Source organism: Pipistrellus hanaki, assembly GCF_964339955.1.
Source record: "Pipistrellus hanaki genome assembly, chromosome: 1".
NCBI lineage: Eukaryota > Metazoa > Chordata > Mammalia > Chiroptera > Vespertilionidae > Pipistrellus > Pipistrellus hanaki.
Window position 1 is genome coordinate 208,626,829 of NC_140503.1, and position 23,737 is coordinate 208,650,565.

Below are 23,737 nucleotides of genomic sequence, written 5' to 3' on the forward strand. Positions count from 1 at the left end.
ATAATTTCCTGTGCTGGCCACGCTCCCTGGCCCGGCTCGGCCACCCGGCCCTCTGGCCTGGCTTTGAGGAATCCACTGACTCACTAAAAAGGGGAGGATCCATCCCGCAACTTCTGGCAACTCAGCCTGTGCCCTCCCCTCACACACCGCAGACACTGCCCGGAGGAAGGGCTTGCCCGCTGCCTGCCTGAGGGAGAGGGGAACCTCTGCATGGCACACACGCCTGTCCGCCAGCCACCAGCGAGGGCCCTGCGTGCTCTCCACCAGCGCCGAGGCCTGTGGTCCCTCTCCCCCTGGCCGAGGCCAGCGCTGCTGCGTCTGTCATGGGGGCGCCTGCACACAGGCCGGCGGCGGGCTTACCAGCAGTTTGGTGTCTTTGATGACGCAGAGCAGCTTGGTCCACTGGCCGAAGCGCTTCTTGCGCAGCAGGAAGGCGCAGATCTTGGCGTCCTTCACCAGGTCCATGGAGGCCTCCTCCGAGGGCCACTGGTGGCGCGTCTTCTTCCCCTTGCCGTCCTCCTCCTCCTCGTCATAGGACTCGTAAGAGCTACTCATGGCATCCGAGTCGTAATCTGTAACAGTGAGGGAGTGAGGCCTCGTCACAGATGGCCACCGGGCTCAGGGGTGCCTCCCGGCCTCAGGGTGCCTCCTGGGCTCAGGGTGACCCCTCTATCCACAGGAGGGGGACGGGCGCTGGCCTCTGTGCTGGGAATGGTGATGACCGTGAGGACAGCAGCTCCCACACCCGCAGGGTCCCGACCAGAGCTGTAACAGGCTGGGCGCTGTGAGGGCCACTGGTGTCCCCACGCCGCCCCGGATCGGTGAGAGCTGGGGTACCGCGAGGGGTGCTCTGAGGTCCCCAGGCGGCAGCTGAGGGGAGTCTCGCCGAGACAGCCACTCAGCAGAAAGGTCCCAGGAAACCTGTCTGCCCAGAAGGAGCCTTGGGGAGATCCCTGCACCCAGTGTCCCGCCACACACCCCCCCACGGCATAAGGACAGCCCAGAAAGCCCTTCCCTCTGCCACCGGGAGCTGCCTCCTGGACGCCGTTTCCACAGCATGAGCTCTGCCTCCGCGGAGTCAGTCCGAGTTCCGGGGGGCGGGGGGGGGGGGGAAGGAGGACACCTGCCCCTCGCGCCCTCTCTGCCTCCCCCCACGCCCTCGGTGCCCGGGCCTGCCCGTGCCCACAGAAGCCCGGCTCCCCACCGGCCGCGGCCCCGACACTCACTGGACGTGATGTATTCCGGCGCTTTCCCCGGGCTCAGCGGCACGGCCTCCTCGTAGTAGCCCTCCGGGAGCGAGGACGTGGGCAGCGGGGGCGGCCCGCTGTCGGGGGGCTGCGGACGGAGGGGACAGAGCGTCACTGGAGCGCTGGGCCCGCACTGAGGGGCGCGTCCCCTCCCCGGAAAGCCTCTGGGGAGAGCTTCGCCCTAGGAGAGGCGCTGGCGTCTGCGCCCGATGGGTCTCCGTGAGTCCCCGCTCACTGGCCAGCCGGCAGCCTGGCCACGCGCCCGCACCCGGCACAGCCGCCGGCAGGGACCAGCGTGCGGCCCGTGTCCCGGGAGCGCCTTGCAAACCCGCTCTGGCTCCGAGTCACCTTCCCAAGCGGAACCGGGGACCCGCCCCCGAACTGGCAGGTGCCTCGCCTCTTTGTCCCCACACCGCTGCCCGCGAGTCTCCAGCTTGGCTTCTCCGAGGCCCACCCTGAGCTGGAGCCCCGGGACGATTCGGGTCGGCACCAGGGAAGTGGGGACTGAAGGAGTGAGGGTGCCCAGCACTGCACCAGGCTCCCAACACTGCAGGACCATGTCAGAGAGAAAAGGGGAGCTGGCCAGTGTGGCTCAATGGTCGGGTGTCGATCTATGAACCAGGAGGTCACGATTCAATTCCTGGTAAAGGGCGAGTGCCCAGGCTGTGGGCTCGATCCCCAGTGGAGGGCGTACAGGAGGCAGCCGATCAATGATTCTACCTCATCGATGCTTCTATTGTTCTCACTCTCCCTTTCTCTCTCTAAAACCAATTACAAACAATAACAACAAAAGAAAACGAAGAAACAAATAAACAACGAGGCCATCGCTGCGCACACTCGGCTCAGCAGCTGCGGCCCGGAGCGAGCATTAGGAACTCAGACCGCGGACCCCAGAGAGAGCCGCTCTGGACCGCCTCCGCTCAGACTGGGACGACGTCTACCCCCTGGGGAGCAGTGAGGAGGCAGGAAGGGCAGGGAGGGGGTGCACATGAAACCCTGGGAGCAGGCCCCGACAGCCACGGCGGCCAAGTGTCCGGCGCAGTTCCGATGCGCATGGCCAGGAACACGTACGCGTTTTTCTTCTGAAGAACTTTATCCCGAAGCAGCACTGTGGCGATTCAGACGGCGGCATTCCGGCCGCTGACCCGGAGAGCGAGCGGTCACCCAGCCTCCACGCCGACACTTGGCGCCGAGTCCCCTGATTTCCGGGGTGCGGCCTCCTCCCTGCCGCTCCCGCAGCTCCCACAGCACCGAGGCGTCCCGCCCTCCAGAACCGGGCGGCCCTCCCGAACGCAGAGCGGGCCACTCACCAGCCAGGGCTGCGGGATCTCCGGCAGCGGCATCTGGGGCGGCGCCGGCAGGCTGCTGGGGGCCTCCTGCTTCGGAGCGTGGTCTCTGCCTTCAGAACCTGGGGATCAGCAAGCACAGGCGTGAGGAGGACGCACTTACCGCCTCGGCCCCGCTGACCCTTCACCTGCGGCCTCTGACCCTCACGCCCCTGCAGGGCAGTGCATTCTCCTCCATCTCACCGAGGAGACCCTGCGGCGGGAAAAGGCTAAGAACTACCGCCGCCCACCAGGAGGAAGTGGAGGAGCCAGCAACGCGTGAGGGGGCTGCACACAGCCCCTCCGGACCACGCGGTCTGTCCCCGGCACCTGCCTGCGCAGCCGCCCTCCCCGGTAATGCCCAAACCCTGGCCTGGGAAGGCCCCTCTGTACGCTGAGTCCCCCTGGGAATCTCCAAAGGGTGGGGTGCCCCCGGGGTGCCTTTATCTCCTTAAAGGCTGGCACCGGGCATACAGCAAGACTTTTAACAACTTCATATTAAACAAACGCACACGTTACTAAACCTAGGACTGCGCTTTGGGAAAGGGGGTCAGGGGTGTGTGAGGCCGGGGCGGGGGCGGGGGGCGAGCACGCACCTCTGGAGGCCTGTATCCTGAGCAGGATGTCCGTGATCACCGCCTTCTTCTCCCGGACAGTGGACGTTAGGTATTCGTGGTCCAGGAGCTCAAGGAAGAGACGCAGTTCAACTATTAGCTCCTCCATGGCTGGAACGAGGAGGAGGTGACATTAGACTCACGGATTTCAAATGGCAAACACAGATGCCAGGCCTGGCTCAGAGCCTCGCCCTCCTTGCTGGCGGAATGCGGCGTTCCCACGGAGCAGTCTGCCGGAGCCAGGCCCCAGCGGCCTGAGCGCCCTCCTCCGTGCACACTCCGCGCAGGCGTGCTGCTCCGCACCGGCCCGGGGCGGCACGCTCGGCGGGGAGGCGCCCGGGCCACGTCGCCAGCAGATGGAGGCAGGCTGACATCACCATCATCGTCTGCACCACATTAAATTCCCGTGTCAAGAGGAGAAGGAATCTCAAATGCCAAACAGTTTTCCATAGCCACTCTGACCTGGTTTTGGAAGCCACACCCGCCTGCTTTGCAGGGCTGACCCACCCCAGGAGGGCGAGGGCAGTGCAGGGTTTGACGGGGAGGCCCGGGCGGCTGCCAGGGCGCCTCAGGCCGGCTTCCTGTCGGGTCTTCCTTCGAGGGCGGGGCAGCCCGCCCTCATGGCCACAATGCGGACTACGTCAGCACGTTTAAATCATCGGAAAGCTTTCAATCATCAGAAAGATTAGATCATCAGCAAGTTTTGGTTTGTTTTTGTTAATCCTCACCCGAGGACACTTTTCCATTGACGTTTTAAGAGAGTGGAAGGGAGAGGGAGAGACAGAGAGAAACATTGATGTGAGAGATACATCGATTGCTTGCCTCCCACATGTGCCCTAGCCAGGCCCGGGAATCAAGCCTGCAACTGAGATACTTGCCCTTGACCGGCCGCTGCCTCCTTGTCCCGCCCGTCTCCTTCCCCTCCCGCCCTGTGCGCCCCTTAGTGTTTCTGAATGAGGCTGTCTCCCCGCACGCATCAGGCTGCTTCCCGCAGTGACCTGGGCGCTCCCTGCTGCTCTCTGCGGTGCGCCCTCACCTGTACGCCCGTCTGGTCCCCCCACACGCACACCCCGCCCCGCCTTTTACCGTCCACGCTCAGCTCGGCTACCAGCATCTCGGCCCACCTTCCTTGGGCCTAACCACGCTGTGGCTGCGTGAGTCTGTCTCCTCCCCCACCGGGGGCAGGGGACAGTCTGAAGTGTGGGACTGCTCTGCACACAGACAGCCTCGCACGCCGCCTGCAGGGAAGCTAGCACCCCACAAACACGGGACGTGCCTGCTGGGTCCCCGCACAGCTGGTTCCTAGATCTTCGTAGCAGAGCAGATTCCCGGGATTGTTTGTCAGAGGAAGTTGCAGACATGCCAAGCCCGTCCCCTCACTGACTACTCCGTGTGACATTCTCTGAACACAGCCAGCCGGGGCAGGGCTGCCTGGCAGTGCCTTCTCAGCTGGTGGCACCTGGGCAGGCCTCTGCTGAGGGCAGGCACCGGGGGAGCACTCAAAGGGCTGAGTGATGAACACAACTCACGCAGCAGGGAGCACGGGGCTGCCAGCGAGCACGGCACCAGCATACCTTCCCTTATAGGGTTACGGCGGGAGGCAGGCCACTCCGCAAACACGTCCCGGCCTCCGCTTATCTGGCTGGGCTGCCCGAGGCCGGAAGACTCAGAGCAGGCGGGTGCTCTCTGGGGGGAAGACGTGGACTCCAGGCGGCCGTGAGTGACCGCGGCTGAGCGCAGGGCCCTGGCCGCAGTGCAGTAACAGCTCTGTGCAGGCAGCGCGGGGAGACCGGCCGACCGCAGGCCCTCGGGGCTGGTTTTGTCAGGATCGGAGGGGAGAGCAGGCCTCGCCTTGTCGCTCTCCTGTCACAGGACAGCCAGGACAGACCGCCCCCCTCAGCCTCAGCACCGACTCCCCCCCGTCCCCCGGGCCCCAGGAAGCCATGTGTGTTCCGAGTCCTGAGAAGCTGCCGCTTCGGCTGCTCAGAGGCAGCAAGGTCCGCCGGGAACGGCTGTGGCGGTCCGCAGAGTGCATTCTTTGGGGAAGATATCATGACTTGCACAGGCAGATTAATATGTGGATGGGTGAGTCAACCCCTAACAGAAAACATCTTTCCTCTGTTTGGTGAAGAGCAAGAGATGAAACCCAGAGCCACACACGCTTTTCCCGGTCATGGTGATGTGCGTGCCCCGACCGCACCCAGGCCGCTTCTCGCCTTGGGAGCCTGGTCCTGGGCCGCAGACCAGGACCCCGCACTCCCTGGGGAGCGAGGGAGGGAGGGAGGTCGGTCACAGGGTTCCGGGCCAGGCTGTGACAGACATTCCCAGGAGCTGACGCAGTGCCTCGCACACACTTCCGGTGAGAGGCACGCATGCCCAGCCTCCTGTGTACGGCAGCCGAGGTGTGGCTTCACCTCGGGGGGAGAAAAGGGGGAGCAGGTCAGGACAGGGGACAGGACTGGAGCCACCAGCCTCTCCCCCTGAGTGAACCTCAGCCCCTTGCACCCCAGACAGCTTCCTGCGGCAGCTCAGAGAGGCGGCTGCGGCCATTTGCTCTGCCTCCCACAGCCCCTGAGTGACAGTGTGTTTAGGATGCCTGACCCCGGCCAGCGGCCGTCAGGAGGGTGGGAGGCGGGGCCACACGGGAGAACGGGGGTGAAAATACCCTCCCGGAGACACCTGGGCACAGGAGAAGGCATGGAACGGGGGACACCTCCCCCGCCGGGAGCGTTAAGCGCCACCTGTACCAACGTCTCAGAAGAAGGCGGGCCCTCACCAGGCTGGGAACTGGTCCCACTGGCACGCCGCAGGGTGGGCCTGCCGCCCCCTCCCCCAGGACAGGACTCGGTTATGGTTTTTGGAGATGGCCGCCCCCAGCTCCGCAGTTGTGCTCGCACTCGCCCTGTGAACACACTGCGGACGGGGTTTCCGGCGCTGCCTCCTGCCCCCGCAACCTCAGGGCACCAGGTCCACCACCGCAGTGAACCCGCCGCCAGCCCGGCAGTCAGGAGTGGGGGCCAGGAGGCAGCGAAGCCCCTGAGGACAAGGACATGCTGGCACCTGATGCTGCTCCCCCAACGGTCAGGTCCAGCCAGACCCAGGATGCCGGTGCCAGGGCTCAATCCTGCACACAGCTCATCCCGTCCTCTCGCCTCTGAGGGCACACACCGGACCGCCCACGGCCCGTCCATGGGAATGAGCTTCCCGGCCGGCCCGGGGCCATGGCTGAGCGCAGTCCGTGCCTGAGAGTGCCAGCGCGACCCCATCCGGGCACGCGCCTGGGCTGCAGGCTGGACCCCAGGGGGCAGGTCAGGCAGGCAGCAGTGTGTCTCTCTCACCGAGGTGCCGCTCTCTCTCTGAGCAGGTCCTAGGGGAAGACTTAGAAAGAGGAGACTGCCTGGGACGCAGCGGCCATGCTCGCGGCTCTCGCCTGCGGTGCTTTCCTGGCACAGCGCAGGGGGAAGCAGCTGCGGGAGGGGAGACGCACGTCTCAGACACGCACCGGCCCCCTGCCCCGGTGCTCTGGGGACCAACTCCAGCGGGACCCCGCACCCCGCGCCCGGAGCCAGCGAAGCTGCGAGGCAGGTGGGCGCCCAGGGGGAGGGAGCCCTGCTGCCTGCCCCGGGGAGAAGGGCAGGCCGCTCAGGAGGCGGTCTGACCCCTTCCGGAATGGCACCACCTTCCCGGTGACGGTGCTGAGCTGCGTCCCGGGAGACAACTCCCGTGTGACCTCAGAGACCCCCGCAGAACTGCTTCCGGAGCATCCCACCCGCCTCCTTCCCCGAGGGCACAGCCCCGGGGAGGCCTGCGGCCGGTGACCAGCTGTCTGCATGAAGTGCCGCCCAGGCTCCACCTGTGCCCAGTCCCCTCCCATGGCTGTAGGCCGACAGCAGGCACAGGCCGGGCTCCCCCGGGGACGGCTGAGAGGCTGCTGGCTGGCCGCCCCGTCCCCGCAGACGGAGCCCCCCCTGCACACATGCTGGGGAGGGCGGCGGGCACGAGCTGGTGGCATATGGCCGTGTGCTAATGGAGCCAATTAGCGCCACGCTGGCTCCCAGCGGCGCCTCGGGGCTGGGAGCTCTGTGCTCACGGGGCGATGACGCGCGGCCTGAGGCAATGCGGTGGCTGCGCGGTGTCCACACGGCGATGCCAGCTCCCACAGGCACTGCCGTCCGTCTCACTGTGAACGAGGAGCAGAGCTGGCCCCAGGGTTTTGCTTTAAACATACACTGAATGGCCAGATCATTATGATCTCTGAACGCACAATCATCTGGCCACTCAGTGTACATATTTTGAAGTATATTTTTACTGGTTTTGGGGAGGAAGGGAGAGGGAGAGAGTTGCTCATATGGGAAGTAAGATAATTAATAGATAACAAGATAAGCATAAACTCTGTTACTCACACTGCACGCCCACCTTTGCCCACCCTGTACACACACGGAACAGGTATGATTTGGCAGTGAGTGGCGCCGTAAGGCTTCCGGCCCACAGTGGGCTGCTAGGTGAGTTTGGGGGAGTCAGAAGTTAACCTGGATTCCCAGCTGCGCAGGGCTCAGTGCCTGACCCCACTCTGTTAAATAACAATCAGCCTTACGGTGCGATCAGCCAGTCCCAGCTTCACCCACGGCCTGAGCTCTGGCGTCTTGCTCACTGACTTCCTCCCGGTACGCCTTGGCCTCTGCCCTTGGGCCTCAGATTCAGCCCAAACCCACCGCTGCCAGGGTCCCCATCTCAACCACGGCAACTCTACTCTTCCCGTCACTCAGCCCAAACCCGGGACGCCACCCTCCTCACTCCGGTCCTCGGCCCATCAGCACGCCTGCAGGCCTCCCCTCAAACAGGAGCCGCCCCAGCTCACTGCCCTCGCTGCTGCCACCTGGCCAGCCACCCTGTCACCTGGCACTGCAGGGCTCTGGCCTCCCCCTTCCCTCCACCGGCTCACCCAGCCCAGGCGGTCCTCTCCTCTCGGACATTTCAGGGCCAAAAGTTAAATGGGGGGAGGGGGGCGGATAAGGGGAGCAAGAGAGTGCAAATGTCGCAAAATGTGTGTGTGTGTGTGTGTGTGTGTGTGTGTGAGAGTGTGTGTGATGTGTGTGTGGTATGTATGTGTGCATGTGAGTGTGCATGTGTGAGTGTGTGTGTGTGTGTGTGTGTGTGAGAGAGTGTGTGTGTGTGTGTGTGTGTGTGTGTGAGAGAGTGTGTGTGTGTGTGTGTGTGAGTGTGTGTGAGTGTGTGTGTGTGTGTGTGTGTGTGTGAGTGTGTGTGTGAGTGGTGTGTGTAGAAGGCCTCGGAGTTCATCAGTCTGAGGAGGAGGACGGTGATTGATAACCAATACGGCCAGAAGCACCAGCCACGCTGGTTACTCAGGGTTTAAACAGTCACACTCATCTCTTCCCGTAAACCTGAGCCAGCGAACACCTCCGGCCGCCAGCCAGGAGGCCAGCCGCTGACACACTTGGCGGGAGAGCGCTGCTGTCACATCAGCACTCAGTAAATCCCGAGTGGCAGGACCTGCGGGTGGCCTTCTGGACGCTGACCACGGCCCTGGTGCCGCCCTCCGGAGCCGCAGAGGATGAGCGCACAGGCGCAGGCCCCGACCGGGACCCGGCTCAGGCGCCCCTCCCGGGTGGACAGACGCCTCCTTTCAAGCTGCTGGGCAAGCTGCCCTCCGGGATCTCCGTGCTGCCAGGGCCATTCTTCCTCCCGGCCTGAGCCTGGCCGGAGCAGGAATGGCAGGTGCTGGGACCCACACAGCCGGCAGCGGCGGGAGGGGGCGGCCGGCCGGCAGGCACTCCCGGGAGAGGGGGTTATGGTGCCCGCCCGCCCGCCCGTGAAGCGGGCAGCTGCTGCGACAGTCGCTGTCCCCAGCCCCACCGACCAGCCATTAAACAAATACACCAGACACCCCACCGCGTGTGCTTCTGAGAGGGTGTCCTGCCACCAACGAAACGCCTCGAGCGAACCCCCCACAGTGGACACGGGACCACAGACACGTCAGCGTGGCCGCATTCCGATCGGGAGCACCGCCCCAGGGCACCGGCACAGCGATCACCAACACCCACGTCAGGGGCGCAGTTTCCACGGGAGCCAGGACCCGGCTGCGGGAGACGGGCCGGACCGGCGCTGGTCCAGAGGCTGCGGGGGCGGCGGTGGGTCTGGGGCAAGCTCGCCTCTCCGGTCCTGCGTCTGAGCTCACAGAAACCCTCCCGCACGCTGCCCTCTCCCTCTCCCTCTCCAGGGCGCGGGGTCAGCGCCGCTCCCACGGGCGCGTGCAGTGCTTTCTGCGCAGCGAGGCGTCTGTGCTGAGCGCAGGGGGAGCCCGTGGTCCCAGGGAGATCGCAACCCTACGCTTTTCACCTGGCTGCGAGGCAAACACGTCACATGTAAGCGGCAGCCATGTGCCGGCGTGTGCTCATTTCCTAGCCTCGCACGCCTGCTCTAGCTCACCCTTCCTGCCCGTCACCCCGGCTTCTGACCTCCGTTGGGGGTCACATCCATCTCCATGGCTTCCCACTCAGGACGCACGCCCAGAGCGTCCGCGGCCATCACTGCACCTCTCATGCCGAGCCAGCGCCTGCTGCTGAGCCAGGACCCGCTGCCGCCCAATACATGCTCCCCGCTGGGACCCCGGGTCACGGGGCGCCCCTCCCTGTGGCGAGAGGGAGGGAGGATGGTGCGTCTCAGGGAAGGACCGTGATGGCCAGAGCAGCAGGGAGGGCACCCTGCCGCCAGCAGCTCTCATCTCACACAGTCCGGACCAGCTCACTGCGGTTCCCTGGGGACCGTGAAATCCAGCCCCAGACAAAGCCACAGACAGCGCCCTGGAACGCTCCGCCTGTGCTCGGCTGCTCTGAGATAAGGGCTGGGAGGCTCCCGTCCCGTGTGACAAAGCGCAGCTAACTGCGGAGGAAGCCTCAGACATACTCACGTCATTACAAACCCGCACCCAGGCGACGGGCAGCAGAGAAGACCGCCTTCTGAAAGCTCTGCTGTCTCGAGTTCCGGGTGCGAGTTCCGTGATTTCTAACCCTCCCTGAGGACAGCAGGAGGCCCGGAGGAGCGAGCGGCAGCTGGAGGCCGGTTTGATCAGCTCTGCGGGACCGGCCGGTCTCTAACCGCCCCCCGCAGGCGGCGAGCGCCTCAATGGCCAGCCTCACACTCGCCCCTCGCCATCTGCTCTCCTGCCGCTCACATCGAAAATTAATAAGGGGCTTCGGGGGCTGCAGCTGCTGCCCCAGTGCGGGGGGAGGGTGCTCCCCGAGGCTTCCCTCAGACCCCGCGGTCCTCGGAACAGCCTGCCGTGCCCACGTTCCCGGTCTGACCCCCTTCATTTTAAAGGTGCCGTTCCCGGAACTCCTCCAATTGTCCCACTGCCTCATGACATCCATGGAAATTAAAGGCACGTGAAACCTCAAGTTACGATGAAAAACCGCCAGCTCCTCTCATCCAGGGCTGTGACCATCGCGCTCGGCGGCGGGCTCTGTGCTCTGGCCGTGACAAGGGAGCACACTTCCTCCCTGTGCTGCCTCCTCGGAGCCAGGAGGACAGCTCCGTACAGGGCATGTGCGGCTCCAAGCCCAGGGCGACCCTGGACCTGGCCCCTTCCGCCTCGGTGGGTGCCCTGTGACCCCTCCCCTGCCGCGGCTGACTGACGGCTCCAGCAGTTCCTCTAGGTGGACAGCGCACCCTGAGCTAGTCTGGAAGGACCCTGTGTGCCGCTCAGCGCTGCCCTCCCCCCAGGGCGGGTGCCGGGGAAGAGCCATGGGAGCACCTGGCACTCTCACTGCTTCCCGCCTCCGTCCTGTCACAGCTGCTTCCCAAGCACTTTCCGCGGAGAGAGAAACCGGTGTCTCCGCCCACTCCGCCATTCAGTAAGCACGGTTAACCTATGCCCATTGACTCAGTAAGTGCGGTTAATCGATGCCCATTGGCTCAGTAAGTGCGGTTAATCTATGCCCACTGGCTCAGTAAGTGCGGTTAATCTATGCCCGTTGGCTCAGTAAGTGCGATTAATCTATGCCCATTGGCTCAGTAAGTGCGGTTAATCTATGCCCACTGGCTCAGTAAGTGCGGTTAATCTATGCCCGTTGGCTCAGTAAGTGCGATTAATCTATGCCCATTGGCTCAGTAAGTGTGGTTAATCTATACCCACTGGCTCAGTAAGTGCGGTTAATCTATGCCCACTGGCTCAGTAAGTGTGGTTAATCTATGCCCATTGGCTCAGTAAGTGCGGTTAATCTATGCACCAGGCACTGGTGATGCCCAGCACGCGTGGGTGGCCAGTCTCGGCCACGAAGACCCTAGCTGCCGGTGGAGATAAACCAGACACAGGATCTGGAGGAAGACAGAGCAGGAGGAGGGAGAAAGGCCGTCGCTCCGGTGCTCGGAGATGCTGCCTCAGGAAGTGGCACAGGGACCAGGGACCAGGGAGGACGGCAGGCTGACGGCATCAAGAGCTGTGGAAACGGCACCGGTCCTCACCGGGGGAGGGGCCGTGAGAAACAAGGTGCTGAGGGGGCTCCGGGGGCAGGGGCTGGTAGTCAAACTCGGGCATCTCGGGAAACGTCTATACACCGTATGGCCACCGGCTGAGCCTGTTTCCAGAGAAACTGTAAATTTGGGCGCTGTGTTTGTTTACTCGAAGGCTGTGTGTGCGCCCTGCGAAGTGCCTAACAGCCTGGCCGTGTTTGGCTGGATGTGCCAGCTTGCCATCAGCAGACTCCGTGCCACCTCTAATTGCTTATAAATAGCACAAACACCACATATGCAAATGCAGGCAAGCTGTCCCTTCAGCTGCTGCTGCTGACAGCGATGGCAACGGGGCAGATGGGGCTGCGGCGCCACCCCCTGACGCAGCGGGAGGACAGAGGGACAGCTGTCTGCCTGGAACGGAAGCCTGGCTCTCCTCTCCGGGTGGCTGCCTCAGGCTCTCCTGTCACAGTGAGCGATTCCGTTTGTCGCTGCCCAGCCACGTGCGAGTGTGGCTGGCCCTCCGGCCAATGAGGACAGGAGCCGGGAACCCAGGAGGCGGCCAGGCACTCCGCCAAGAGCCCCACCCAAGTCAGTGGTGAGCAGGGTCCTGTGCAGACAGGGACCTCACTGCGAGCATGTTCTGCACAGGCAGGGAGCTCACCATGAACATGGGTCCTGCACAGGCAGGGAGCTCACCCTGACAGGAACAAGTCTTGCCAGACAGAACTCAGTGGGGACAGATGAAAATGTGCACAACTAGATCAGCTTCAGCAGAGGGAGGAGGACGGAGCACGGTGCCCGGAAGTACAGGAGACTCCTCTGAGCTCCCACTGAGATCACCCCACCCCCAGGCTGCGAGAGAAGCGCAGTGACTCACCGCCCCCAGCCAGAGGCCGGCAGGACGTTCCAGAAGAGACCCAAGAGACACAAAGCCCTGGCTGTGCAGCTGACCCTCAGGCACTCGAGGCCCATGGAGTGCAGTTAAGCCCACCAGGGAAGGAAAGAAAGCCCTCGGCAGGGCCGATGGAGGAGGCACCCGTGGCCACATTAGCTCTGAATATCCCCCCCCCCCCCCAAAGCAATGATGGTGCTGCCGCTAGGTGGCTGGAGCGTTGTCCCCCACAGCACAAGTTGTGGATTCCCGTGATCCCGGCTCTTCCGAGCAGCTCAAGCTGCTCCCCACACTCCCACACTCCCACCGCTCCGCTCCCCCCGCTCCGTCCCCCCCCCCCCCCCCGCTCCGCTCCCCCCGGGCTCAGCCCCCACCAGGCTCAGCCCCCACCGGGCTCAGCCCCCACCGCTCCAAAATGCGGATGAAGCCCCAGGGATCCAGGTGGAGGGCGAGTGAGCCTGGCCCGGAGAGGGTTTCCCGCGCTCTCTGCTGCTGGACAGAGGGTCCAGTGTCAGGGATCTATTCTAGCCCAAACCAGATCCATTCCCAGGTGAAAAGCACTCTGGGAGAAGTTCACGCACAGAACAGCTTCCCGTGTCTTCTCAGCCAGTTGCCCGGGGATTAACTCGGAGCCTGCGGAGGCTGCAGGAGAGAAATGCAGGTCTGGGCGCTTGCCCCTCTCTGAGAGCCCCCCCTCCCCCAGACACAGCGCGGTTCCGACCCAGCTCGGGGGCACAGCGAAGCAGCTCAGGGCAGAGAACAGCGCTGCTGGGAACAGCTCCAGGCCTGGCCAGCTGCCAATCAGCAAGGTCACCCGAGGTAAGTCCCGCCCCTCTGGTCTCACTCTGGCTAACAGTTCAACGAGAGGGTGAGACTAAAAAGCCAGAGGCTCCTTCCAGCTCCCGGGTCTAACAGCGACAAAAGAAGAATTTCTGCCACCAACCAGTCGAGTGACCAAACACCCTTTTCTGTTCTTAAGAATCAGAAGTGAAAACAGAGAGCCCCGCCATCACCCCACCAAGGAGCCCGGACAGCAGCCACACGTCCATTCCGGCAGCTGGGAGCTGAGCAAGGGGCGTGGGCCGTCCATCCTCCCTCCCTCCTTCCCTCTTCCCGCTCCCTCGCTCCCCTTATATCTGAAGGCCCGTGTGTGCTCCAGGCCGCTCACTCCAATCCCACTTCCACGCGGGCTGCCTCCGGAGCCGCCGGTCCGAGGTGACGCCGCCTCACCGCAGCCTCAGAGGAAGCCCTGCTGCAGGCAGCACGTCCCGGGTGAGGCTGCAGCCACAGCGGCTAAAGCCAGGGCCGGAGGGCCCGCTCCGCGCCCAGACCCACCCACCCAGCCGCGCTGCTTCCTTCCTCACTCCCAGCGCCCCCTGAGCCCCGCTCCCGGAAGTTGGGCCTGCAGCCCGTCCCAGACGGCCGGGGCCCCGAACTGTCCTGGGCTCAGTCCACTGCCCCCGACAGCTCTCTTACTCGCTGTGCGGGCACTCCTGTGAGCGGCTGGCAGTTCCCATGGAGGGCTCCCACCCCTCCAAGGGGCCCCGACTGGCCAGGCCGCAGGGCCAGCGAGGAAGGCTTCCCCCGCCGCTCCGCAGCCCGTGCCTACCGCTGGGACAAAGCCACCGGACAGACAGGACAGCCTCCTGCTTCCTAGGCTGGGGGGGAGGGGGGTCCTCTTGAGCATCTCTGACTCCAATGAAACTGAGCGGCACGGACCTGGCCCCACACCGGTGAGCCCGTGTCCTTGGGGAGCTGCTCCAGTTGGTCCGGACAGCCTGCGCACACGGCCTCGCTCCTCACCTGTGCGGCGCCTCCCCGCTTTCCGCGGCCCGGCTCCCGGCGCCGCCTGGCAGCCTGGGTGGGTGGCGAGCCGAGTGCCCCTTCTCGGGCCGCTTTCTTAGAGAAGGACAGAAACGCCCCAAAATGGACACCCGCCTCTGCAAGGACACCCGCCAGCATCAGGACCGGCCTCGGGGCCTTGGGGTTCCAGAGCCAGCACTGCGGGCCGGAAGGCAGAGCGCGGGCCTGCGCTCCGTCCGGGCGCCTGCCGCCGAGTGAGGTTCTCATCCAGCCTCGGCCTAGCTCCCCTCCCCCACACCCTTCCTTTGCCCTCTCACTCCGTGAAATGCACAAAGGAAGCTGCACACTGGTGTTCTCTGGTGCGTTTGAGATCTCCTCCCGGCATGTCATCAGTTTTGGCTAAAAGTAAAAATAAGAATTCTCTACAGGTTCCATGTTTTTTACGTCAACAAACGGTGTCCCGCTGGGGGGGGGCCGTCTGATCCATGGAAGGATCTGTCTGGGAAACGCTGTTCTTCAGCAGGGCGTCCCCGGAGCCTCCGGGCTGCTGCACCGTCCGGCCCGGCCAGGGCAGAGCGGCACCCCGGGTGCGGATGGCCTGGGTGTCTGTCCATCCCCCGAGGCCCCGGGGGCCCCCTGTCCGCTGCCAGGAGCAGAGCTGCGGGAACGCTGTGCGGGTGTTTGGGTGGCACAGGCTCCCTCTCGCTGGGGCGGCGCCCAGGAGCCCCCGCCGAGTCCGCCGGAGCCACAGGCTTCGTGTGAAGAAGCTGCCACTGTTCCCCAGAGTGGCTGTGCCGTGTATTCCCACCAGCCACAGCCACAGCCAGGCCCCGCCCTCCACCAGCCACAGCCACAGCCACAGCCACAGCCACAGCCAGGCTCCGCCCTCCACCAGCCACAGCCAGGCCCGCCCTCCACCAGCCACAGCCACAGCCAGGCCCGCCCTCCACCAGCCACAGCCACAGCCACAGCCAGGCCCGCCCTCCACCAGCCACAGCCACAGCCGGCCCCGCCCTCCACCAGCCACAGCCAGGCCGGCTCTCCCCAGCTGCTCCCCCCAGCGCTGGGGCTGTCGCTGCTCCTATGGCACCTGGCGGCGAGGTGTGTGGTCTAAGGTGCGTTTCCCCGATGGCTGACGGCTCTGAGCGGAGTCACTGCTTCCTCCTCATCCATGTCTCCTCTTCGGTGACGTGTCCTCGTGTTTCGTACCCGTCTCCGGTGGGCTGGTGGTTTCCCGGTGAATCCTGAGCTATTACTTGCTTGGACACTGGTCCTTCGTGCTGTGTGTGTGTGAATGCCTCCTCCCGCTCCGCCTGTCGGTCCGCCCTCAGCGGCCCAGGGCGCACACGGCCTATCCGGTGGTCAGCTTCTCCGTGTGTGGACCGCACGTCCAGGCTGAGTCTGAGGGATAATTCTTTGTCCCGCCCAACAGCTCCCAGATTTCCCATGTCTCCCCTCGTTTCTGGTTCTACATGCCACATGTGTGCCTGTGGTCCGTTTGAGCAGCTTCTGTACGAGGTGTGAGGGGCAGATGGGGTCCGTTGTTTTGCCCATGACATCCAGTTTCCCTGCAACCTGCTCCTCGTCCCAGCGGGATGGGGACTAGGCTGGCGCGCGCACGCTCTGTCCACCACGATTCCAGGTGGTGCTGGACAGCACACACGTCCAGTGAGACCGCAAGGACTGGCTCCACGGATCCGCATTCTGGCCGCTGCCACGTCAGCACCGCGGACACGGCCCCACCCCCAGGCGTAAGGGAACGCGCACGCTGAGAAAGAACTAGCGTGCGGATCCATTGCTGTTTACCCTCACCCAAGGGTGCTTTCTCCAGCGATTGTTTTGGAGAGTGGGAGGGAGGGGGCAAAGGGAGGGGAGGGGGGGAGAGAGGAGAGAGAGAGAGAGAGAGAGAGAGAGAGAGAGAGAGAGAGAGAGAGAGAGAGGGAAACATTGATTGGTTGCCTCCTGCACTTGCCCCAACCAACCGGGCCGGGGATGGAACCCAGGTACCTGCCCTTGAGCGGGGGTGAACCTGGGACCCTTCATGGCCGATTCTCTACCGCTGAGCAGCACCGGCCAGGGCAGCATGTGTATCCACTGGTGGGGACTGTATGTCCCGTTTACTGTGGAGAACCAGCCCTGTGGCCTGGGACCCTGGGACCCTGTGGCCCTGGGACCCTGTGGCCCGGGCACAGGACAGCCAGTGTCGCACTGAGCCTGCAGCGGTGCCCCCATGCCCTCCTGTGTGGCTGAGTATAAGCACTCAGGCTTCACAAGGGCAGGTGGCTGCGTCCACGTGACAGCCGGGTGGCACAAAGACGTGGAGGGCTGCCATGGGCCATCCAGCGCCAGCGGCTCCTGGGCCTCCAGGGCGGAGCGCCATCGGCTGCCTCACTCTGTTGGCTTCTCCTTCGCCACTGCTCGCCCAGCCTGCGCGGGCCCTCGCCCACTGTGGGTTGAGCGCCGTCACTAACGGGATGACCACCACCCGGCGCGGCGGGGCCACGGGAGGCATGAAGGAAGGGGTGAAGGGAGACGCACAGCGATCTGCACGCGTTCGCACCGCAGCCCCTCGGGTAGGAGGACGACGTCAGCACTGAGGGCAATGTCCTCTCTCAGTCTCCCAGGTCACTCCGAACACACTCAGCGAGGAGCCAATGAGGGAACACAATCAAATCCTGCTCAGGTTTTTATAAGAAAGGTTTTTGAAAGGGCAGGGGAGGGGGAAGCTGGGGGGAGGGAGAAGAGGAGGAGGAGGAGGAGGAGGAAGGAGGGGGATGGGAGGGAGAGGAGAAGAAGGGAAGGAGAAAGCAGAGGAGGAGGAGGAGAGGAAAAGGGGGAGGAGGGGAAGGGGAGGAGAAGAACAGGAAGGAAAGGGGAGGGGGAGGAGGGGAAGGGAGGAGGAGGGGAGGGAGAATAGGAGAAAAAGAGCGAGGGGAAGGGGAGGGGGAGGAGGGGAAAGGAGAGGGAGAGGAGGGAGAGGTGGAGGAGAAGAGGAAGGGAAGGGGAGGGGGGAATGGGAGGCAGAGGAGGGAGGGTGGCAGCACTCTGCCCTCTTCACCTGGGCGCTCAGACACCGTGCAGAGCCGCTCCGGGTGCCCGCTCTGAAGGTGCGGATGAGCGCACCTGGGAGGGGTGTGCCAGGAGAGCTACAATTCCCCGGAGACCACAGCAGACAGTGACCCACATGGGAGGCGCCGCTGCTATAAGTACTGGGTGGCAGAGCTGATGTTATGCTTTCTGTCCCAGAGACTCCCAGCCGAAACGTGCCAAGAAGGCACGTAGAGCAGCCAGCGCGTGTGCGGCCACCACCACCCGCACACTCAGCCCAGAGACGGGCCCTCCGCACAGCACCCGCTCCTCCTCCGGCGCACAGGACGCATCGCACACCATCCTCTGGGCTCTGAGCCGGAGGCCGTGGGAACTCCCGCCTGGGCAGCAGCAGGAAGGCCGGGCCCTCAGCACCAGACCCACCTACTGTGCGGCGCCCCTGCTGTGGCAGGCCCCCCAGGTGGAGGGACCCTCCCACAGGCCGGGGTGACAGCAGGCCAACCCGAGGGGCGTCCGCGCTGACCCTCCAGGCCGCGCCCAGGCAGCGTGAAATACCGGCGCTCAGCCTCCGGGCCGCCACGGAACTCAGAGCCACGTCCCGCTGGAGAGTGAGTGAGAACGGACCCACCAGGCCGCAGGGAGAAGGCTGTCCGAGGAGCGTGGGGAGACCCGGGTCCTCTGGGCCCCCCACACCGTGCCTAGGGGCCGTCTCCCTCACCCCACCCACACATGCTTCCCGGGAAAGCTCCTGGGACTGGGCCAGCACAGAACGCTCTAAGAAATGTGTCCTGAGATGAGTGGACGTAAAGTGGAATTTATTAACCAGCGTTTTAAAAGGTGCTCTCTGTCTTGGAAATAAGGCCATGAGCTTGAGGGAGTGGCTTGCTTCTCTGCCAGCTTTACCGTTTGTAACCTGTCACAGTGACAGTGTCACCCAGGGGTCTAACACCCACTCGTGTCCGGAGTCCAGCACGCAGGACCGTCCCGGGCGTGGCTGCTGTTATTCTGCGTTCAGCGCCCCCGCCTGGGTGTCCCGCAGCGCCGGGCGGGCCGAGCAGACTGCGGGGCGGGGAGTGCGGGAACAGCGGGCGAGCACTCACCATTTTGTTTTAAAAATGTCCGCAGATGGCACACAGGTATTTGTAAGTGACTGGAAAGATCTGGAAGCAAACACACCCAAACTCCTGTGGCCAGCCCAAGGCAGCGGGAAAGGGACCAACCTGCCTTCTGTCTCGGAACTGAAGGTCCTCCCTCAGGGACAGCCGCTCCACTAGTGGGGAGCTGAGGGCCTCCACGGCCACGCTCCTGTGGAAACAGGCCGTGAGCAGGGCGGTCGGACAGGAGGAATAACTGAAGGCACCGGGGGTCAGGTGTGGCGGGGCGTGCACAGGTGAGCCGCGGCACCCCGCTGGTGCTGCACCAGAACGCCACCCCCTCTTTCCCCGTGTCTCACAGGGGCCGGAGCCACCGCTCCTCGTCTGTGCACCTGCCCAGTGCTGCCAGCCTTCCTCCTGCCCTGCGTTTGGTCTGCGATGCCCTCCTGGCTACATAAGTGCCTTGGTTAGCCTGGCATCCCCACCACGCTGGGCACGGTGCAGAGGACAGTCCTGGACAATGGCTGGAAGGCTGCTCGGGAAAGACCAGCCGCTGTCCCACTTGGCCCCGTCGGGCCCGGCCTGCCTGGCGACTCCACTCGCTGTGCTCCCAGGCGGAGCAGGGCCTGGCTGCCGCAGAATGCTGGTGTGCAGCCCATACCAGCCACCCGTGTTTTTCTCGCCTTGAAAATATGCATGCCGAGGAGAGGAGTGTGATCTCCCAGGGAGCCGCTCGGCCCGGGCCTGCGCCCACGCTGCTAGGAAAACAGCAAAGCCCAGCGAGGCATTGAGAGCATCAGAGAGGCTGGTGGACGGAGGACGGGCATTCACGCAGTTAATCGCAGGCCCAGGGACCCAAAAGAAACCCGCCTGACTAGAAAGGTGAAGGCTGCGCATTTAAAGTGGACCGACCCCCAATGAGAGCCGTCAGGGACCAGTGAGCATCATCAAGGACCAGTGAGCATCATCAAGGACCAGTGAGAGTTGGCAGGGACCAGTGAGAACCCCCAGGGGCCAGTGAGAGCCGGCAGGAACCAGTGAGAGCCGGCAGGAACCAGTGAGAGCCGCAGGGACCAGTGAGAGCCAGCAGGGACCAGTGAGAGTTGGCAGGGACCAGTGAGAGCCAGCAGGGACCAGTGAGAGCTGGCAGAGGCCAGTGAGAGCCGGCAAGGGAGTGGGCACACGCAAGCTCTCGGTGTGAATGCCAAATGACTAATTACTGGAGTAAGAGGGCTCTTAGGAATTCGTCGTTCCTATGTCATAAGTAAGTGTACATTCATACACACACAGCTCACATGTGAATTGTGCGATTCAGTTCCCCTGTCGGGAAGCTTGACAAGATGCACACGTCCACGCACAGCCTTTCCGGGCCCGGAGAGCGCCCTCTCGGAAGGCGCGAGCCCAGTGGCGGCAGAGGCAGAGGCGATGCTGTCACTGTGACGGGAAGGAGAGCAGGGAGGAAGCTCCATCGGCTCAGAAGCAGCCTGACTCCCTCGGGCTCCCTCAGCCTTCTCCTCACAGGAAGCACAGTCACCTGAGCTCAGCGGCCGGCTCAGCCTAACGGGCCTGACAGCACGCCTCCTTTCCTCGCCGAGGGAACGGCAGTCCTGGAAGACAAAGGCCGGGGCTTCCCCATAGGAAAAACCACAGCCGAAGGCTGTAGAAAGTCAGGTGTTTGGGTTGAAAAGCAGAGAAATCTCCCTGCTATTCCAGGAATGTCCAGACCCTCACAAAACATTCTCTAAATCTCAAAATCCCTCTCCACTCACACAGGACGTTTACGATCCCACGAGGCCGGAAGTAGTGCATCATTGCTAACTTGTCCAAGGGCCGTGGATGTATCCCAGCTTGCCTCCAAAGAAAACGGACTTGGAAAACTAGACTAAATTCAGGCTGTAGCTTCACCATCTGCCGAGAGCAGGCAAATGGCCCGGCTGATCTCTCAGCTTCGGTCACCTATTTATAACAGGCCATCTCCTCTCCTGTCTGCGCTGGCACAGAACACAGCGTTCCAGGGCACACTGTGGGCACGGTGTACACACAGCCCTCTTCCCCCGGCGGGAGGGAGCCCAGGGCCAGCATTCCACCCAGTGCGCACGCTGTGCCCAGCAGTCCGCCGCGAGGAACCACACCGGACACGCTCATGGGGGATGCCCGGACAAAGTGTGAAGTGTGCACGCCTGTGCCCAGCAGTCCGCTGAGAGGAACCACACCGGACACGCTCATGGGAGAGGCATGCGTTACCTACAACGCAGCCCTGCTCCTCACGCCAGGAGCCTGCAGCGACCTAAGCACCGGTGACGGAGCGGGGAGTGGCGCTTCCGCTCTGCCGGCCGCGGGCGGAGGAGGCGCAGCGGCCTCAGATGCTGCCTGCACGGCGCCCGCGGAAAGACCCCGAGGAAGCGGCGGTGGCGGTCACTGGAGGGAGAGCAGCGAGGGATGGGCTTCCTCCCCAGGGCCTCTCCAGGGCCGCTCCATCGCCCAGGTTACACACGTGGGGCCGGCCGTCCTAACCCCCAGGCCACAGCACTCCCTGCCTCACGGGGCGTGTTAATCGAACACGAAAGGCGTCCAAGAGGGATCAGGAGAGTGCGCACTCCGGCCCCGAGGGAGGGCACAGTGCAGGGGCAGCGGGATGGCATTGCTGGGCGGGAGGGAGGGGGGGGCCGAAATGGGGAAAGTTCAGATTCTAAGCGGCTCAGCCGGGCTCCGGGAGGGGCGTAGGAGCCCGTCTCCTGTAAACTAGACAACAGTAACGGGAAGAGAGAAGCCCACACCAGTGGGCTGCCCGGACCATGAAGGCCCTGAGCGCCAAGCCCCGAGCCGGCACGTCCTGCTGGCGGTGGGACACCAGGGCTGCAGAGGCTGGGGTGCTAAAGCAGGGTGCCGGGCAGGCCTTAATCCCGGCAGGCCGAGCAGACCGGAGAGAGCAAGGAAGTCAGCAGCTATTCAATGACAAGATGCACCGTGAGGACGTGGACAGGGCGCTGGCCTGGGAGGTCCCCGGTCCACCTCCCCTCCGGGACACGCTAGGCCAGCGAACCTCAGACGCACAGAAGATGGGCTGTGTGGGGGCGTGGGTCCACCAGACCGCCGGCAAAGAGCCGGGATGGACAGAACGTTTTCCTGGCGATGGCGGGAGGGACGAGGCCGGGAGATGCTTGGGGGCCGCCCTGGCGTCAATCTGAGGCTGGCGGCCCACAGCGCACCGTCATTCTGATTCCTGTCGGTCCGAAAAGCTCTTCCAGGGGACACAGCATCAACGGAATTCCCAACACACCTAATTTGTCAGTTAATATTCTTACCGACGAGCAAGAGACGAGAGACGGACTCTACGGACAGACAACGGCCTGCCCTCCCGTCAGACAGAGCCGTGACCCCCCATCTGCGGCCTCCAGCCCAGGGCCCCGCCTGTGCAGACCGACCTGCAGGCAGTCAGCTGCTGCCAGTGACAATCCAGGGGTCAGAGCAATAACTCGGTGACACTCAGCGGGGACTGGCTCAGTACCTGACAGTGTCCCTAACTCTGCCCACTTCCAACGCAGTGCCGCCCTGAGGAAGCCAGCCTGCTCCCCAACCAGCCACCGGTGACGCCCCCATCCCAGCCCCATCAGGACCCCGGGCCCCCTTTCTCCACTCGGAAGCTCTCCCACCCCCTGCCTGCCTTGTGGTCCCTGCCAAGCCCTAAACTCTGCATGAACAGCCGTTGCCTTTCTCGTGTGGCTGGTCTCCATCTACTTCCACGGAGAACAGTCTAGAGCCGGTGCCTCCCTCTGGCTGGCCAGTCCATGATGTAGCAGCCTGTGAGTGAGGCGGCTTCCAGGTCTGGAGAGAGCATCGTACCCGCAGGCCTCCTCCCACAGGGCCCGCTCCCTGGTTCTCAGTCGCCCCCCACCGTCCGGGAAGTGACCACGTGTTGAGGGGAAGATCCAGGGCTTTGAAGTCAAACCCCTGGCGCCAGGACTTCCTTCCGCTCTAGTGATGTGCGACCCGCAGCCACTCCCGGACAGCTCTAAGCCGCTGCCTTCTCTTAAGAAAAAGAATGGGCAGAAACCGGTGTGGCTCAGTGGATAAAGAGTCTGCCATCGGACTGAAAGGTCCCAGGTTCGATTCCGGTCAAGGGCATGTGCCTTGGTTGCTGGCACATCCCCAGTAGGGGGTGTGCAAGAGGCAGCTGATCGAAGTTTCTCTCCCATGGATGTTTCTAACACTCTATCCCTCTCCCTCTCTGTGAAAAATCAATAAAAAATGTATTTTTAAAAAAAGAAAAAGAACACTTCCCGCCGAGACTGTATTCACAGGGCCGCTGTGTGAAGGAGCTGCCAGTGCTGGGTCCTCACTGGGGGACGCCTGGCTCAGGCCGCACCCGGCCCGGGGAGAGAGCCAGGGCACCTGGTGACAGGCTGGGCACCCAAACCTCAGCACCTCTGACTCCCAGATGAAACGGTGCCCACACCTCCGTTTTCAACAGATCAGGTTTGTTTCCATTTCCCGCTTAGGGATGGGTGGCCGCTAACTCCGTTAGGGGCAGTGCCTGGGCAGTGGCTCTGGCACCCTCCCCCAGGTCTGCGTTTCGCCCACTGGGAGGCGCCACCTCAGAATCAAAACCAGAGCTGGCCCTGTAGCAGCTTTACAGCGCTATCTCACTTTCCAGTCCTCTTCTGCATGGAGCACAAAGCTAATTGGCAACAGTGTTTGTTACAAGCAGGGAGATAAGATACGCTAAGAGCCAGGAGGCACTTTTGCCAAAATAAAAAAATTTTTAAAGGCTCTTCAGGGCACCGGGTTGGGTGAGAGGGGCTGGGTCAGGAACCCGCTGCCGGCCTGGGTAAGGGCCTCATGGCTCCTGCAGGAGGGGCCCTGACCGCCAGCCAGCTCCTGCTCAGGCTGCATTTCCTCGGCGAGGTCGCCCGTCCTGGGCCCAGCGCTCCTCCCTGCTCTGCTCCTCCGGGTCCGAGGTCCCCATGAGGCCGCTCCAGGGCCCCTTCCCCGAGGGACAAGCCCAGACATCTGGCCTTTTGTTCCAGCAAGCGCCACTCAACCTTCCGAGCAGCCAGATGGGTCCAAGGAGGTCCCAGCAGCCGGCAAACTGCCGAGGGCCAGGGGAAAAGCCTCGGGATTACCGATCCTGGTCTCTTACAGGAAGTTTATTTCAAACCAGAGCCTCTCACTTACTGTAAAGAAAAAAGAACCCGAAGGAAAACACTGAAAACACGGACTTGGTCGACGGGGCCCCTGAGCC

At 63.7% G+C, this 23,737-nt stretch overlaps 1 protein-coding gene across 3 annotated transcripts in view; it reads right to left on the reverse strand.

Moving 5' to 3' along the window:
* AFAP1 (actin filament associated protein 1) overlaps positions 1 to 23,737 on the reverse strand; it is a 59,350-nt gene that overhangs the window by 26,599 nt on the left and 9,014 nt on the right. The window contains exons 1-5 of one of the 3 annotated variants that reach the window (XM_084860802.1): positions 4,273 to 4,365; positions 3,169 to 3,297; positions 2,558 to 2,655; positions 1,227 to 1,335; positions 361 to 572 (exon numbers count right to left, since the gene is read on the reverse strand). In XM_084860802.1, the coding sequence (XP_084716928.1) occupies positions 361 to 572; positions 1,227 to 1,335; positions 2,558 to 2,655; positions 3,169 to 3,297; positions 4,273 to 4,300 (576 nt within the window). In that variant the 5' untranslated portion in view covers positions 4,301 to 4,365. Of the gene's footprint in view, positions 1 to 360; positions 573 to 1,226; positions 1,336 to 2,557; positions 2,656 to 3,168; positions 3,298 to 4,272; positions 4,366 to 23,737 lie in introns of those variants that run through there. The other 2 variants (XM_084860800.1, XM_084860801.1) reach the window with 2 other exon arrangements.